The sequence below is a fragment of the Cetorhinus maximus genome, chromosome 9, assembly GCF_964194155.1.
Source record: "Cetorhinus maximus chromosome 9, sCetMax3.hap1.1, whole genome shotgun sequence".
Classification (NCBI taxonomy): Eukaryota; Metazoa; Chordata; class Chondrichthyes; order Lamniformes; family Cetorhinidae; genus Cetorhinus; species Cetorhinus maximus.
The window spans coordinates 51,219,258-51,238,439 of NC_135887.1; the positions used below are offsets into that span (position 1 = coordinate 51,219,258).

Genomic DNA, 19,182 nt, shown 5'->3' on the forward strand with positions numbered 1-19,182 from the left:
TTGGGCCTGCCTTCAGGCAGAGACCTGAACAAGAAGATTTCCCATTGGCATTTGCTAGGATTATTCCAGTTAAAAATAAATCCCAGGTGGGACCCATTATCCAGGGGAGTAGGTTGCAATTAATCCCTTTGATTAAAGGCATCCCATCTGGTGTCATATTTGATGGGAAACACGTCTGAAGTGAAGCCAGTAAACAGAAAGGCAGCAAGAGGGCACTTTCTGCATAATGGACGGACACAATAAGTTAACTGGATATCGGCAGAATGTGACTTGCATCCAGATCAAAGATTGGGGAGAGAATTCTGTCTGTCAGATTATTAAAACATATCATGCTCTGATTGAGTTGAAAAATAAGAATCATACATTCAAACAGAGGAAGCCCTTCCCAGCTTTTGTGGAGATGGCTTAACTCCAGCTTCAACTGAATCTTAAAATAAATCAGGACTCCTGCTTTCAGACAGAGATTATAGTGTGTGAATCCTAATTGTTTCAGTCCCTCAATCTTCACTTCCATTTTTGATTGAAGTTAACCCTAGGTGACCCACAGTAAAGGACACAAAGCTTAAAAAGAAAGTAGGGCAAAAGGTGAGATAAAAGGTGATACAAGCTTTGGGTTTAAAAAGCCTGAAAATTTTAGGCAAATGATGAGACTGCCTGAAAGAAGGAACAGGGCAGAATTAAACCTGTTACAATATGTCTTGATCTTCTTGCTGTGCGATTGCAGGAAGGGTGTGTATCTTTGGGGGAATGAGAAAAGTTTGAGGAACCATTAATCAGAGAGTTTGAACAAAATGGAGAGATAACAAAATGTGACGGAGAAAGAGGTTGCACTTTTTTTTTTTAAACGTCAGCTGTGACTCAGTTGGTAGCGCTCTCACCTCTGAGTCAGAAGGTTTTAAGTTCGTGTCCCACTCCAGACACCTTAGCACAAAATCTAGGCTGACACACCAGTGCAGCACTGAGGGAGTGCTGCACTGTCAGACGTGCTATCTTTCAGATCCTGTCTGCTCTCTCAAGTGGACATAAAAGTTCCTATGGCACTATTTTGAAGAAGAGCAGGGGAGGTCTCCCTGGTGTCCTGGCTAATATGTATCCCTCATAGAACATAAAGGCAGGTTTTCTGTTCATTATTGTTAGATCTTACTGTGTTGTAAATTGGCTATTAAGTGCTTATTGGACCCTGTTTGTCAAAGGTTCTATATAAATGCAAGTTCTTTCTTTCGCTTTTTTTAACGCATTCATTCTGTGAGGCGGGCATTGCTGGAAAGGCCAGCATTTATTGCCCATCCCTCGCTGCCCTTAAGATGAAGAGCCTTCTTTGCTGTAACTGGTCATTTGGATCATGATATCAGTTTCTTAACCCCATTAGCTCAAACCTCATTTCTAACAAATGTGTATTTTTTTTAAAAAGAAGATAAAGTTCAGGCAAAGATCATTTGGTGAGTAACATTCATTCGTGACTCCAGTAAGATAATTTGCCCAAAAGCAAACAAGCTCAAGAAGCATTTGAACAGCATTGTGGCTTTTAACGGACAGGAGTTATACTCACATAGGCTCCCACGATGTTGAACCGGGCAAACACAAAGATCAGGCTGATGAAGATGGACGAGCTGAGCATTCCAAATGCACAGACCAGCGGGTCGGCCCGGGAGCTTTTAGTGCGGTACCATCTCGTCGCTGCGACGCCCACAATCAGTCCGAGGAACCCAGTGACACAAGTAATTGCTCCAAATATCAAACTGCAAGAGATTGAGAAATGGTTAACCCACGTCCAACATCAGTAACGTGTTAATCAAAATTCACTCCAGATGTGGCGATTCCCCAGAATTCAATTTCATCTGAACCGAAAAAAAAATTATTGTCCACGTTCACGTCAGACTGCATGTGGTACAGTGAGAAACTAGTTAATCAAGAGATAAATAAGGTTTACTAATGACCGTGTAGATACGTTGCAGAATCTCCTCGTCAGCATGGGATTTCAATGTGGCACTTACTTAAGATCCAACAGGGGACCTCAGCTCCTAACTGTGCCATTGGTGAATAAGTGTAGCCTGCAGCATGTAACAATCAGTCTCTCAGTCCTGCCTCGCGAGCCTCTAAGTGAGTGGCCCTCTTCAATGGGAACTCTACCTGTCTCTGCCACTGCAGGGCTCCACGGTGCAGGGCTCGATGTTCTTCTGTACAACCTCCGCACGGAACAGGTACAACGGGATCCACATCCCCAGGACACCAGTGGCAAAGGACACAGAGGCCGAGGCCAGAGTGGAGAACACGAAGCTCGGACTGTGAGGGAGGGAACAGGAGAACATTAGAAATGAAGTTGTGGTGACAGTTTTCCATTTGCAGGATTGAATCCAAATCAGGAACACGCTTGCATTTATATAGCACCTCCGTCAACCTCAGTGTCCCAAAAGCACTTTACATTCAGTTAAGTACTTTTGAAGCGTGTTGTAATGTAGGACACAAGGCAGTCAATTTGCCTGCAGCAAACTCCCACAAACAGCACTGAGTTAATGACCAGATAATCTGTTTTAATGATGTTGGCTGAGAGATAAATATTGGCCAGGAAATCAGGGATAACGCCCCTGCCATTCTTTGGAACAGTGTAATGGAATTTTTTATGTCCACTAAGATGGCAAACAGAGCTGTACATCTAATTTGGAAGACGGCACCTCTGACAATGTAGCACTCCTTCAGTACTGACCCTCCGACAGTGCAACACTCCCTCAGTACTGACCCTCTGACAGTGTAGCACTGACTCTCTGGCAGTTCCACACTCCTTCAGTACTGACCCTCTGACAGTGCAGCGCTCCCTCAGTACTGACCCTCTGACAGTGCAGCACTCCCTCAGTACTGACCCTCTGACAGTGCAGCGCTCCCTCAGTACTGACCCTCTGACAGTGCAGCACTGACTCTCTGGCAGTTCCACACTCCTTCAGTACTGACCCTCTGACAGTGCAGCACTCCCTCAGTACCAACCTTCCAGGTTTCATTCCCAGTTTGTGCTCATACCAACTGGAATAGTATTTAACTTGCTTGGCCTTGCCTCAGTATCCCTGAGGTTCGAGCTGGCAGGGTTGGGGTATGTTGTGGGATGAGAAATAAACAAAAATAGGTTTCTTGCTCCTGGAAAGCACATGATCAGGACCTGATGTGATGTCCCACATTGTCAAATAGCCTGCCAACACTTCTTGGACTACTGCCTAGGACGGGAATAACAATGTGCTTTGCATCTATCTGTAACAGGGGAGTGGATGATCCTTAAACCAGTTAGGATGGCATGTCAGAGAGAGTGGTTTGGGTTTAATACTGGGGGCAGTGGCACTCCTTAAACTGCTCCCAGCGACAATCAGAGTCCTTCACAAGAGGAGAGGAGAAACAGGACAAAAACTGAATGTAGAATGTGTTACCTTTTTAATGGGTGTAAGGAGAGATTTTAAAAAACCAAATACACCACCCGTGGATTCCAATTAAGGATAAATGCCATGGTCTTATTGATTACTTTAATACCATTTACTGGTGACTGCTGGTAAGCTATAATCAGAGCCGTGAGCATTTATAAAAACAATTGTTTTTTCAGTAAATACACAAAAAAAATGTATCTCCGATTAAGCTGCTTAGACCCTGTAAAGTCAGAAGGACCAGACCCTGGGTGCAGCTCTCACTGTCTCAGCCCAAGGACAGTCACACATGGAACACAGGAACAACACAGCCAGTCAGACTGGGCCTGGCCTGTTGTGACTGTTCAAAATCAGGTGCAAAACTGGAAGGTTCATGCAGCCACTGTTCATATAAATACAGCCTGGAGATGTACATTGTATGGGAGTGACCAGGCAGGGGTGGGGGAATGATGAAGGGGCAAGGCAGTGACAGGGGCAGGGAGTGAGGGGGAGATGGGGGTGTGAGGGGGAGATGGGGGAGTGACACGAGTTGGAGAGTGAGGTGGTGGGGGAGTGATAGAGAGGGGAGTGAGGGGAGACGGGGTGGGGGAGTGAGGGGGGATTGGGGGGGGGGGGGGGGGGTGATGGAGTGAAGGGGGTGCGAAGGTTCAGTCACAGTCTCCTAGCACTCTGTGTATGAATAATGCCCAGTGACTCTCCTGGACCTCCACACGGAAGACAAAAGCCATTGTGTAAGGGACCACAGCAGTGACCTGCAGTCCACCATCCACAGGAACAGGTTCCAGGAGCCATTCCACACATAGCCCTCACCATTCAAATATACCTCGGTATCCACACTCTCTTTCAGGGTTGGAACTGGGTGCTCATCCAATTCTCACACAAGCACAATGTCTTACATCTTAATCACGGCCTTCATATCTTTGCTCCATGATGTACTGGCTCGGAGCTGCACCATATGTTGTTCTGCTGCTCCCCTCTTTGGTTCTGGTACGAGTAGGATGATGAGGGTCCCTGCCGCAAAGCCCATGGCTGGAGTCACCTGTTTGTGACCACAGAAAAATTTCAATTTAAACGAGAGGCAGAAACAGCCAAAGAGCAAGCAGGAGGAGATAGGATTAAGTATAGAATGCACTGGGCCAGCATACCTACCAACCCTCACACCACCCCCACCCTCCGACTCTGCGGGACTGACTCCTGCCGTTACTTCCATGACTCACAGGAGCTTGTAACGCTGGTGAACACTCAGGAGGTCACAGTGCTGACATTAGGCTGCAGCATCTATAGAGACACAGCCTAGCACTCGACTTTACTCTGCCTTTAATGAAGCGCTAGTACTGCCTTTGAGGCACTAAGGGCCTCCTACTGAAATCTGTTCAAAAGAAGAAACCTAAGTTGGTTCTTAGGGGTATAACACACTGTGTGGGAGGGTTTGTACTTTCCAGGGGGGAGATTATTGTTTCCCATAATTGGGAGAGAAAGATCAACCATCCTTAAAGAACCTACCACCCAGGGCTGGTCTCTCATTACCTTTAACAGGTACTTATAGTTTAGTATTTACAGTACCACAGGCAGATATAAGAAAAGGCTTGCATTCTTAGAGTGCCTTTCATATCCTTAGGACATTCCAAAGTACTTTACAGCCAATTAAATACTTTTTGAAGTGTAGTCACTGCTGTAATGTAGGAAACACAGCAGCCAATTTGTGCACAGCAAGATGCCATAAACTGTATGAGGTGTCAATATCCTGGGGGTTACCATTGACCAGAAACTGAACTTGACTAGCCACAGAAATACTGTGGCTACAGGAGCAGGTCAGAGGTTATGAATCCTGCAGTGAGTAACTCACCTCTTGACTCCCCAAAGCCTGTCCACCATCTACAAGGCATCCACCACTTCTAACATTCACTCCCTCCACCACTGACACACAGCAGCAGCGTGTACTATTTACAAGATGCACTGCAGGAACTCACCGAGGCTCCAAACCCACGACCACTACCATCTAGAAGGACAAGATCAACAGATAGATGGGAACACCAACACCTGGGAGTTCCCCACCAAACCACTCACCATCCTGACTTGGAAATATATCACTGTTGCTACACTGTCGCTGAGTCAAAATCCTGGAACTCCCTCCCTAACAGCACTGTGGGTGTACCTACACCACAGGGACTGCAGTGATTTATATGGCAATGAAAATGCTGGTCTAGCCAGTGTCGCCCATGTCCCGTGACAGAATAAAAAAAAGACAAAGGACCAGATAAACTGCTTCAGTGATACTGCTCGAGGTGTAAACATGCGATTTTCCCATCCATTACTCGAGTGAATCCCGACAGACTACCTGTTCTGTTGCATGGGGTCTGGCTGTTGATGTTAATGGTACAGCTCTTAGGGCATCACAGAAGCAGCTCAATTGTTGTGCACCCTGCCTTTCTGAAGTCATTATTCTTCATTGGTGAGTCTATGTGGTAAATAGCTATGGGGTATTTAACAGGTCGGGGGGGTGGTCATCATATCCACAGCCCTTCTGTCTGTCTGACTGCAGCATAGGCAATCAGACAGCGATTGGGAGCGAGACCCACCACAGATATTTTCACCTCTCTAGCTCAGCGAGGGGACAGGGAGTTACTCCAGTCAATTGGTCTGCCACAAAGATATTTTCCACGCCCGAGACGAGATAAGGCCACACAGACTGGGGAGATTCACATGCTGGGGGTAGATTTTAACTTTGTGCCACAGTCAAAAATGGGCCTTTCTATGTAGATTTCACATTTTAGAAGGAGCTCCCCTATCATTACCCAGAAAGTAGAAATAAAGGCACATTTCCACAATGATATATCTCCATCTCCAGCTCGGCCTACATTCCAGCAATATAGGTCACAGCAAGCGCACAGAGCACAGAGCAAGAATATGTCCCAAATTCAAAATGAGATACTGCACAGATGAAAATCGGGAAAAGGTTATAGAAAAGGGGGTAAACTCTCACCCGCAGTGCCCAGTGCCAGTCTCCAGACGCCTGTGTCACGCAGGATCCAAGAATGTACCCAAGTCCACTGTGAGCAAGGGGACAGAGAGCATTATTACAGCAAAAACCCTGAATCCTTAGGCTGCATCACTTTAGAACATAGGGGAGTGGGAGCCTCATTCACTGGGGATATGGGTAGAATTCCCAACCCTCCTGGAATAAACAGGAGTTTCTGGGATTCCTCCCCTGAGGACTGCCTCCAACAACTGAGGAGATCAGTGAGATAAATACCCAGCTACAGCGCACCCTGCCTCCCTAGCACCCACCTCCCACACCTTCCGACCTGGTGACATTATTATCATCACAGGGAGCTGCGGCAGCATGCAGTACAATCGGAAGAGCTGCCAATCAGGAGGAGCTTGGCATTTCGGAGGTCATGTCATCTGCGAGGACTGTGCATTCGCTTGGGGTTGGGAGGGGGGGGCCCTCTGTGAAACAGGGGTCTCTGAATTGGGGGGTTAATTTTGACAATCCGGAGGGAGCAGGCAGATTGGCTTTCTAGCCAATTCCCGAATTTAGAAATAAAATGGTGGCATCGGTAAAAGTGAGCGTGAAGCTGTCACATTGTCGCAAGAACCCAGCTGGTTCATCAATGCCATAGCCCAGTCTGGCATCAGTGTGGTGCCAGTGTCACACGCATCGTGGCTGAATCTTAACTGCTCTTTGACCTCACAAGGTAATGGAGATGGTGGCATGGAAGTAACCTAGAGGCCCAGGCTAATGTTCTGGGGACATGGGTTCAAATCCCACCATGGCAGCTGGTGAAATTTTAATTCAAGTAATACAATGAAATGTGGAATATAAAGCTAGACATCAGTAATGGTGACCATGAAACTATCAGTGATTGTTGTAAAAATCCATCTGGTTCACTGAATGTCCTTTAGGGAAGGAAATCTGCCATAGTTACCTGGCCTGCCATATATGTGTCTCCAGACCCACAGCTTAACTGCCCCCTGAAATGCCCTAGCAAGCCACAGCTCAGGGGCAATTAGGGATGGGCAACAAATGCTGGCCTTGCCAGCAACACTCACATCCCTCAAAATAATAAACAAAAAGATTCTCAGATGTAAAAGTCTTCTACAAGCGCTTACAGCACATGGGATAGATGAGATTCAACAAGGTGGCCCACTACCACTTTCTCAAGGGCATCTGGGGATGAGCAATAAGTGATGCCCATGTGTCATGAATGAATTTTGAAAGCACAGAGCTTTATCCATTTGCAAGCACTAATGTTAACCGAGAAGGCTGAGAAATGCATTGATACCTTCCTAGTGGAATGGCAAAGTAGAAAAAGGACAGCATACAGGTCCTGGTGTCTTTGGAAAACATGTCAGCAATGATGGTGGGAGCGATTGTGGAGTAACTGGCCTCACCAAAACCGACCAAAGCTCTTGAAATGAGAAACAGCCAAAAGTTCTGTGGGGTAAGCAAAAGGCACATTAACATGAAGGTGATGCAGTCATCAAATATTTCCTCGTATTCAAAACAAAACAATGCAAATCTCAGTCTAATTGTTGCTGGAATGTTCCCCAGTGTCTGCCAAACCAGAGTTCCAGCATTCCAGTTCCACAGAGGACAGAAGTTACTGATGATCACGTCTCTTCTTAAGGTTTTCAGCTTATTCACTATTTGCTGTACCAAAGATGGGAATATCAAGCAGCGAGGTTACAGAGTTGACTGGAGTAATTTGGGCCATTTTTCAATGTTAAGCTGCTGTTATAATGTAAATTGTCATAACTAAATAGCACTTGCTACTTTTGTAAAGTGGGGATGGATGGCTGCTTTCTAGTGAAGTTAATGAATTGACTTATACAGCCTTGAAGACAAGGCACTATTTGTCCGCTCACTCTTAGGTACTGTGTGAAGTTACTCACTTGCTACCTTTCCTTCCAATTGGTCTACTTTCCAATTCCAATTGATCTGCTTGTTCTGCATGAGGTTGTGCCATCAGCAGAGAATGAGGTTACTCGATGAAACTTTCCACTAAGTCATTGATTAAAGACTAGAAACAGTCTGGAGGCCTGCCTGATAGTGGACCCCCTTCAATAAGGAGGCAAATGGCCAGTCTTTTGACAGAGTTTGACAATCCAACTCCAGCTTCATGGACAATCTTGAAGCACTGATGATCCCGATGCTGCCAGAGACACTCGACAGAATCTCATCTCCAATCTGCAGGTGCTCTTATTTTGCATTTAATAAGGAGCGGGGAGCACAGTCAATCCAACATGCCCTGAGGTCGCTATAGCTGCAGGATGCTACCCTGAGGGCTATGTGAAATCTGTGTAGGAAGCCAATCCCATGCACTCATTTAAAACCTACCTCTTTGACCAAGCTTTTGGTCATCTGTCCTAATGTCCTTTTGTGACTCGATGTCACATTTTGTCTGATAACGCGCTGTGAAGTGTCCTGGGACATTTTACTATATTAAAGGTGCTGTATAAATGCAAGTTGTTGTTGTAAGGCTGGAATACCATGGAGAAGGAGCTATGTTTCATTTGTATAGAGCCTTTGTCAAGCCCCGTCTGGAGTACCGTGTTCTGTTTTGGACACCACACCTCAGGATGGATATATTAGTCAAGGAGAGGGTGCAGTGCAGATTCACCTGAATGATTTTGGGGATTAAAGGATTAAATTATGAGGACAGGTTGCATCGATTATGTTTGTATTCCCTTGAGTAAAGAAGATTGAGGGTGATCAAATGAAAACTGTTTAAAATGTTAAAATAATTTGATATGTAAATACTGAGAAATTATTTCCTCTGCTAAGGGAATCCAGAACAAGGGGCCTCAGTCTTAAAAATAGGGATAGGCCATCCGTGATTGAAAGCAGGAAGCAATATTTCACTCAAAGTCTAGTAAACATCTTGAACTCTCTCCCCCAAAAGGCTGTGGATGTTGGAGGTCAATTGAAATCTTCACGATTTGGATTAACAAGATTTTTGTTTGGTAGGGAGTGAAGGCGGATAAATAGGTTTGGGATACAGATTAGACATCATCTTATAGAATGGCAGAACAGTTTTGAGGAGCAGAATGGCCTCCTCCTGTTTCTATGAATTATCCATCCTCCTCACTGGGTTTAGCCAAGACTCTTCAGCAGAACTCATGATCGTCACCTCCTTTAAGAGAATACAATTAGTGGGCCGAACTCATACCGTAGAGTTCTGCTTACATTTAGATCAAACCAGGAATTAGAAATATTTTTGCACAAGTCTTACGTTTTTGTGCCAATTTCTCTTATAGAGTATTTTTGTTTTGTTCCATGTCCTAAGCTCTTGCTTTCCCTGGCCTGGTTTTTGATGGACTTCTGAATTTTAGAATTTAGATTTCCTGGTAGCTGGATAACCTGGGGCTAGATCGGGAGAAATTGTTTCCACCGAGTAAAAAGGGAACAGGTTTTAGATAACTAGCAAAAGAACTAGAGATGAAACGTGCAAAAACAACTTATACAGATGATCTGGAATGAAAGGCTGGTGGAAGCAGTGTTAACTTCAACAGAAAATTGGATGTATACTCAAAAAGGAACGTTTTGCAGGGCTATGGGGAAATAGCAAGGGAGAGGGACTAATTGAATAGCTCTTTTGAAGAGCCAGCACAGGCATGGTGGGCTGAAAGGCCCCCATCTGTGCTGTATGATTTGACGATAGCAGCCAGATTAATTATGGATGGGCCATAAATGCTGGCCTAGCCAGTGACGCCCACATCCCGTAAATGGATAAAAAAAAGCAGCCAAGAGATTAATTTAGTTGTGAGATTCAGTCTTATTATTAAAAGGATGACAAAATCAACCAACGGGCTTAATCTCTACATCAGCAACGAACATTTCTCTGGTGTGTTCAGATCCCCACAGATGACGTTAACCTATAATTAGATTCATTTGGCTAGATCTTCATGTTTCAGGAGCACTCCTGCTTATATAATTTTGTATTAAGGAAGAGACTATGGGTAAAGAGTGCAGTTCACAGTCTTTTAAAGGGGAAACCGTCCTTGTTGCAGGTACGGGTGGGTGGGGGAGGCTCATCTTCATTGCAAGCTGTGTGTACATAAGTGACAATTTTTGATGCAACATGATGACACATTTCAACCCAAACTGCACCTTTATGCAGTGAAATGTTTGTCAAACACCCTTTAATGATGATGATAGCATCAGTTAAGTATCGAACCTTCAGAATTTGGGGCTGAGGATACAATGGGTTCCATTTTGGTCCTAGCATAAAGCCTAATACTTAATGACAAACCGTACAGCCATAGTCATACAATTGAGTTTGCTAACTAATGTAGAACTGTGACTTTAATCAGCTTCTGGTGTTTTCTCCAATTAAAGGATGAGTGAAAGACCATTCAGCCCAATAATTCTATCGCTTTATGATGGGAGGCTGAGTAAATTGGGCTTATATTCTCTGGAATTTAGAAGAATGAAAGGCAATCCCAGTGAAACATATAAGATTCTGAAGGGGTTTGATAGGGCAGACGCTGAGAGATTGTTTCTGCTATTCAGGGTATCTAAAGCACAGGGTCACAGTCTCAGGATAAGGGGGTGATCATTTAGGACTGAGGTGAGGGGAAATTTCTTCACTCAAAGGATTGTGAATCTTTGGAATTCTCTACCCCAGAAGGTTGTGGATGCTCCATTGTTGAATATATTTAAGGCTGGGATAGACAGATTTTTGATCTCTTGGAAGTAAGGGATATGTGGAGTGGGTGGGAAAGTGGAGTTGCAGCCCAAGATCAGTCATGATGGTACGAATGGTGGAGCAGGCTCTATAGGCCATATGGTCTACTCCTGCTCCTATTTCTTATGTTCTTATGGTTTATGAATAAACACATTGGGGAAATTAAAATGGCTGCCAAAAATATTGGGGGAGTTTGGTGAAAATTCAGTTTGTACATCTATCTGGAGTTTCTACTGGTCTAGTGCCAGAGTTACATCAGCTAATCAATCCATGGGAAATAACACAGAGTGAGTTAGTTGCGAAGCACTGAGTGATTCAAGTGACATAAACCACAATAACAGTATTACAACAACAACTTGCATTTATACAGTACCTTCAACGTAGTTAAGTAAAAAACCTTTCAAGGCGCTTCACAGAAACATTATCAGATAACCTTTGACACCAAGTCACATCAAAGATAAAATGACCAAAAGCTTGGCCAAAGAGGTAGGCTTTAAGGAGATACTTACAGGAGGAAAGCGAGGTAGAGAAGCAGAGAGGTTTAGGAAGGGAATTCCCAAGCTTACGGCCTAGGCAACTGAAGGTACAGCCACAATGATAGAGCGATTGAAATCAGGGATGATCAATAGGTCAGAACTGGAGGAGCACTGATATCACAGAGAATTGTAGGGTTGGAAGTGGACACAGAGATAGAGAGAGGCAAGGCCATGGAGAGGCTTAAAAACAAGAATGAGAATTTTAAAATCAAAGCATTTGTGGACAGGGAGGTCAGCGAGCAGAGGGATGAATATTGACTAACGTCACACTGTATTCAAGATGTAAAACGCAATGCAGTCAGTAGCAACAGCCTGGATTAACCTGTACGATTCTTCTAAGGGTTAGGTTCACGAAGCAGGAATGAGTTTCCCTTTCTACATGTTTGGACTGGATGGCAAATGTCAGATGCCAGGATTCAGACACTAGATCACACGATTTGAAGTGAGGTATGTTTGAGTATTATTTAGTCATTGCCTCAGGGGCCAGAGCAGCCAGCACACATTAAATACTGATGGTCCTGCCTGACCCATCACCAGTCAGGAGCAGCAACACTGCACAAGCTCAGCTTGACAGCAAGGCGATTTGAAATTAAGGCAACATCCTAGACAAAGGAAAAATTCATATATTCAGTTTTATCCTGATTCAGAAAGCTATCTGATTTTATATTAAGAAGCAATTTGGCAAAATGCCATAAATATTTGAAAGACTTCAGGAACAAAATGGAAATTTGAAGCTTGCATGGCTGTCTTCCAAGAAAGGATGGGTTTATGATTTATTTAGGACCGGACTCATCATTTAACGTATACACCATATGATTAAAATAAAGGAGACACTCAGGTTGAAGGGAAACCTTATGCAACTTAAAAGGTTTAATATTCAGATTGGTAATTTGATATTGGTTCCAGGGATGAAGAACTTGTTATGTAGATAGATTGGAAAAGTTGGGACTATTCTCCTTGGAGAAGAGGTGGAGAGCAGATTTGATAAAGGTATTCAAAATCATGAGGGGTCTGGACAGAGTAGATAGGGAGAAATTGTTCCCATTGGAGGAAGGATCGAGAATCAGAGGACGCCAATTTAAGTTGAATGGCAAAAAAATGGAGCCATGAGGAGAAATGTTTTTATGCAGTGAGTGGTTAGAATCTGGAATGTACTGACAGTGTGGTGGAGGCAGGGTCAATTATGATTTTCAAAAGAGAATTGGATCATTATCTGAGGAGAAAATATTTGCAACGTTAAAGGCAGGAAATGGGACTAGCCGATTTGCACTTGCAGAGAGCTGGTACAGACATGACGGGCCGAATGGCCTCCTTCTGGGCTGTAACCCTTCTATGATAAGGAACATTATTTGATTCTTCCCTCTACATCTACAGGTAGGTGATGCCTGCTACTATAGGACATTCCAAATTATAGAACCATTCTCAATAAGCCCTCCAAAAATCCCAGGACACTTCACAATGGGTTTTGCTAAAACCCTTCACAGGAGCACACATTCCAACTCATTTCAGCATATGCTGGTATTTGTTGCTGCCAACGTTTCCTCTTCCCCAGAAGGTATCAAGTCATGCATACGGAGATCAGTCAGAACCGGGGTTCTGTGCACTTACTTACCCCCATTTATTTAACGGACAGGTAAATCGCAGGCTGGTGAACACAGAAATCTCTGAATAATGTATCATCTTCCTCAGCGCTAACGGCCATCAAGCTATTTGACCACGGGCACCGGGCCAGCACAGTTTAGTCAGGCCTCTCTCCTCCCCTGAAATCCAGGCCTCTCTCCTCCCCTGAAATCCAGGCCTGTGTACTCACTGGCCCGTGAGGGAACCTGGGTTGATTGCTCCCTTCTCTTCTCTTGCCACATAGACAACCAGAATCTTTAAACTTCCTGAGTCACATAACGACTAACTGAACCATTGAGGGAGTGTGTCGTTAGCCTATGGAATTCTCTCCCCAGCGAGCAGTGGAGACTGGGTCATCAAATATATTCAGGGCTAAGTTAGATTATTACCGACAAGGAAGTTGGGGTTATGGGGAGCAGACAGGAATGTGGAGTCAAGGCAATAATCAGATCAGTTATGATCGTATTGAATGGCGGGGTAGACTCGGGGGGCCGTATGGCCTACTCTGCTCCCATTTCTTATGATCTTATGTAACCTGGAGCAGTTCCCATTGAGGCCAACAGAAATCCTGACCTGAGAATGTTGGAAAAGGATGTCTAGTAGGATCCCTGCTCATTTCTTCTTCGACATTTCATCAGTGTCAGCTGTGGCTCAGTATAATATTCTCGGCTCAGTATAATATTCTCGCCTCAGAGTCCAAAGCTTGTGCATTCATGTCCCACTCAAAAATCTTGAGCAATACTTCTTGGCTGATGTTTCAGTGCAGCACTGAAACCAGCATCACCAAAACAGGTTATCTACTCATTATCACATTGCTGTTTGTGGGAGCTTTCTGTGCACAATTTGACTCCTGCGTTTCCTACATTACAACAGTGACTACACTTCAAAAATCCTTCATTGCCTGTAAAGAACTTTGGGATGTTGAGAAAGGCACTATATAAATGCAAGTCTTTCTTAACAATGTTGTTCTACTGGTCAGCCCTAAAGTGAATGTGAGGTGAGAGTGGGATTTAGTCACTGCGGGCCTATACATAGCTTGCAGGCAAAGCTTTCAGTGGGGGTTTCTAACTCGCCCAGATTGTCATGGATTCTCCTGGAATTAAAGATGAATCTCCCAAACTCTGCTGCGAGCAAACCCAGGAAAGAAATCCTCTGGACAATAAAAACAATACGAGAGGGGAGAAAAATACTATTCGACTAACAGTCAAGATCCAACTGAGGTAGTGATTTATTCACATGGGAAGCTGAGGGGATTTGATAGGGTAGATACCAGGAGGATGTTTCCACTTATGGAAGAGACTAGAACCAGGGGACACAGTTTAAGAATAAGGGGTCTGCTGTTTATGACAGAGATGAGGGGCATTCTCTTCCCCTTCCCCAGAAAGCAGTTGATGTTGGGCCATTGAATTAATTCAAGGCTGAGTTAGGCAGATTTTTGATAGACAAGGGAGTCAAGGGTTATGGTGGACAGACATCAAAGTGGAGTTGAGACCACAATCAGATCAACCATGATCTTATTGGATGGTGGAGCAGGCTTGAAGGGCTGAATGGCCTACTCCCTCTTCTAAGTCCTAAGTACCTATGCTATATATTTTTGTATATCTCGGATCTATGCAGAGATGACACTAGTTTCTATGTGTGTAACAAGTTTTATTTACAGTGCTTTAAAATGTCTGCTCCATGCTACAGCTCTGACTTCCAGCTCTTTCTACAGTTTGTTTACTTTTCTCTGAGCCCACACCCACGCTTAACCAATCAAGCATAGTGAGCATCAATAGTGAGCAGACTCAAATAATCAAACGCAGAACAATTGAACACGACAACGGACATGTCGGGTGGCCAAAGGCAGGAGCATTGGGGTGGGGCTAGCCGGGAGTGAAAGGTCATATGCGGAAACCTCCAGGAATATGTTCAACTAGAGTTACAAACTCCTTAAAGAGTATAAGAACAGGAATAGGCCATTCAGTACTTTGAGCCTGCTCTGCCATTTAGATCACCTCTATACCTGCCGTAGCTCCACATTCCTTGATGCCCTTACATATAGCAAGTGGATTCATAGTATGTGTGCTGGGGAGTAAGAAGACAGGGGATCAAGGCGCACTATTATTACCCAGAATCAAGAAACTTACTTGGAGATTGATGCACAGTGCTGTTCCAATTGGCTCGTTTGGACAGAGGGCTGGTGTGAATCAGGAGTCTCACAACTATGCTGTATAGAGTTGAAAACCCTCTCATCCTGAAGACACACACAGTGAGCAGAAACGTGGGAATGCACCAAATCACAACAGAAACTGACTCCAGCATTCCATCCCTGAGGAAATGAGTGTCTCCTTCTTTTGTGTGGGGATGTTATAATCCTGTATTCTGTTTATTGAGACGTTCTGGGTGGCTTGTGATATATTAAAGGAAGGAGGAGCTCATCATTAACTCCCTTTTCAAGATTCAAACACAACATTCTTCAAGTGCAGGAAAACCTTGTTGATGTCTGAAAATCATTTCAAAGCTCAAAGCCTTTCCAATTTGCGCCTTATGACAATCCAAATGGAGACAGAGATTTGTGATATTGAGACTGATAGCTTAAACCTTCAGCCCCTCCTCTCCTACTTTCCCACCCCCACTCAACCTTCTACTTGATCATCCCACTTCCTGTGCAATTAGTTAACCCTTTTCAGGCTGAGGCACTTCATCTCCAGCAGACTGCCTGCTAACAGATACAATCACTCCATCAGCATTTTTGTGGTTTGCTTAAAAAAATGATTTGTAACAGTTTGTGGTTTAGTTCAAATATACGCAGATTGAAGCAAGCTTTTCTTTTCAGGAAATCATAATTTGAAAATTTATAGGTGGAGAACAAAGGGAATCGCATTTCTCATTTCTGCTTTGAGGGACATCACAGACTGAGTTACTTACACTGGGGTCGGTTTTGGAGGGCTTGACCAAGGGAGCACTCTGATTGGCCACTCTTTCCAGTGGCAAAGAAGCACCTGCCATTTTGAGTCCTCTACCTCACTTAAATATCCTGTTCCTCCAAGCACATAGTTTGACTCCTGTGAAAGTGGGTGTATACTGCCCAGGAAGTGAGCTGTCCAGACCTAAAGTGGAGGTTGGAGTCCCATTCAGGACTGTGATTTCCATATTGGAAAGGAGCCGATTGCATGAATCAGGCACGGTGTTTGACACCCAACAGTAGGCCCCTTTCAAAATGGAGCTGGCTGCATCATCGGTGACTCCATTTTGACGCATTTCCCGCTCCATGAATGTCAGGGGAAGGCAATGAAAACTGACCCCAATGGGTCAAAGTGCAGTGACTTTGGCTACACAGTTACACACAGCGGCATTCTCTGCACAGCACGATCCCACAAACATCAATGGAATGAATGAGCAAGTTAATCTCTTTTTGAGTGTGACTTGAGGGAGGAATGTTGGCTGGGACGTGCAACAGTTGCAATAGCCATCTGAGCCAACATCTTATCCAAAAGACGGCACCTCTGACAGTGCAGCACTCCCTCAGTACTGTACTGAAGTGTCAGCCTTGATTATGTGCTCCAATTTCCGGAGTTTGAACTCACAACCTTCTGACTCAAGTGAAGAATACAGTCAAAATCTATACTCTGTTAGAAAGTAGAAATTTCTAAAGGGGGCAGTGTTTTTTTGTTGCTAGAGTACAGATATGTGCGCAGTAACATAATCACTGAGTCAGGGAGGCATAGATGTTACGTTTCTGCAGTGACTCCCCCTACTGAAAACGCATGAGTGTGTTGCCAGGGGAGGGCAAGAGCTGGAATATCAGTGATGGCTTCCCTCCCATAGCCAAATAATCAAGGCTCACCAACAGATAATGGACACTGGGGCAAGGTAACTGAAAGCTGGGACCCACAGGGCAAGGAGTCAATACCAGAACAGTGGGTGAGACCTAGGTGAGGGGGAGTAAAAAGGGAATTCACCAGCTCTGCAGGAAGTGACTTCCTATCCCAATACAAAATGGCCTCAAACTGGGTATCGCACCATTAGCGCTGTAACTCACCGGCTTGGTGATGAAGGAGCTGATAAGGGTAACAGCTGACCAGAAAAATATCCCACAGCTCAAGATGAACTTCCTGTTGAAGCGGTCGCCAAGGAAACCGAAGATCGGAGTGGCCACCATGAAACTGCAGATGAAAACTTGGAGAGAAAAAGAGAAATTAAAAGATGTTAACATAGAGGTTTCGCTCAGTTAATGCAGTAAATATTGAACATGAACAGGCTCAAAACTCCATACTAATTTTTGATCTTTGTAGCACCCGGTAATATATCGAATTTGCTATAAATGTCATACAATTTCTTATTTGGACATCACCATTGGGTGACACAATCACGCCTCTGGCTATGCACTTCGGTCACTGGCTGGCTTTTGTTCCACTAATGATCCCCATACCTACTTCCCTACTACAGCGTCACTAATGTTAAACCAAGGCCCTGGCTACCTTCTCAGGTGGATAAGAAACATCCCAAAACAGTATCTGAAGAAAAGCCCGGATGTTCTCACCAGTGTCCTGGCCAATATTTATCCTACAACTAACATCACTAAGACCAATCGGTTATAATACCTCATCCAAAAAAGACAGCACCTCTGGCAGTGTAGCACACCTTCAGTTAGGGTTGCCAACCCTCCAGGATTGGCCTGGAGTCTCCAGGAATTGAAGGTCAATCTCCAGGACACTGCTGTGTGCAACACTGCAGGAAAATCATCGGGACATTAAAAAAGATTGTTTTTTTGTTATTTACTTTGAACATTTCTCTTCACCGGGTATAAAAATATTGAAAATGAGGAAAATAGGCTGTTTGGCTGACAGTCAAACATCATCCAATTGGGTAATGAACCTTTTTGCCTTCTGATTGTTGTAGGAGGGCAGTGTGTCACAAGGATGGTGTTGGCCAACTAATGGCTGGAGCGTGGGGTCAAATCATGTGATGAAACCTCCAGGAATATATTTAATCACGGTTGGCAACCCTACCTTCAATGCTGCATTAGGGTCTGTGTCCAAGTCTCTGAAATGGGACTTGAACCCACAAGCTTCTGTCTCAGAGGCGAGACTGCTACCCACTGAGCTATACCTGATACCAAACAAGTTCAATCAAGTTCAACTCTGTAGCAGTTCAGTGGTGATACAGGCCCCTGTCACCACCTCACTGTCTGACAAATTTCACCCACTCAGGTGGAAAATGATGATAAGAGGGCAATCGGGGGTATCAATCCTCAAGGGGTTAAAGCAATCACTGTCCAAAGTTACTTTCAGGAGGAACGTTGCAGATTGATTTCAACGGGAGTTAATGATTTTTCACTTTATGCTCCCTGGGGATCTGTATCCCAGAATGAGATTCTGCTGAAACAGCCAAGTTATCCCGAAAAATAAAATAACTTCATTTGGTGGTTTGAAGCTGTAAATCCCAAATGAACAAGATCAATGAAACAGGAGGCAGGGCCGATACTTTGTGAATTAACATTCGCCTTGCCTCAACAGTGTGTGTGTGTGTGTGTGTGAAGGTGTGAGAGGTGTGTGTGAGTGAGTGTGTGTGAGTGTGGGTGCGACTGTGCCATTACTCAATGAGCTGCAGTGGGTGATTAAAAGTCTTCAGCCTGACTATAAAATAGTTTAAAGGTTCTAAAAATAAAAGGGCAGATTTTCTGACCCCTCACATACAAAACCACAGAAGGGAATGATAATTCTTTGTAATGGATCAATTTTGTTTTTTCACTAACAACACAATTTACAAAAGCTATTAAAGCTTCCCATTGAGCTACAGTGAAGTAAATCCTCGAATGGGTGCATAGACCTCACGGCGATTGCCCAGTCTGACTTCCATGGTTAGATTACAGTAGCTTGTCATTCAACCTAAAGAAATCTCTAAAAATGGAATAAACTCAGCCCCTGATCTCCACGAGGGCACTGTGTA

General features: G+C 44.3%; 1 protein-coding gene across 1 annotated transcript in view; it reads right to left on the reverse strand.

The window, feature by feature from the left end:
- The window catches only part of LOC144684644 (sphingosine-1-phosphate transporter SPNS2-like), a 113,532-nt gene that overhangs the window by 34,694 nt on the left and 59,656 nt on the right, over window positions 1–19,182 (reverse strand). Inside the window, exons 3-8 of the mRNA XM_078548707.1 lie at window positions 17,273–17,409; window positions 7,688–7,839; window positions 6,385–6,451; window positions 4,298–4,440; window positions 2,131–2,283; window positions 1,550–1,739 (exon numbers count right to left, since the gene is read on the reverse strand). Coding sequence (XP_078404833.1) covers window positions 1,550–1,739; window positions 2,131–2,283; window positions 4,298–4,440; window positions 6,385–6,451; window positions 7,688–7,839; window positions 17,273–17,409 — 842 coding nt within the window. The remainder of the gene's footprint in view (window positions 1–1,549; window positions 1,740–2,130; window positions 2,284–4,297; window positions 4,441–6,384; window positions 6,452–7,687; window positions 7,840–17,272; window positions 17,410–19,182) is intronic.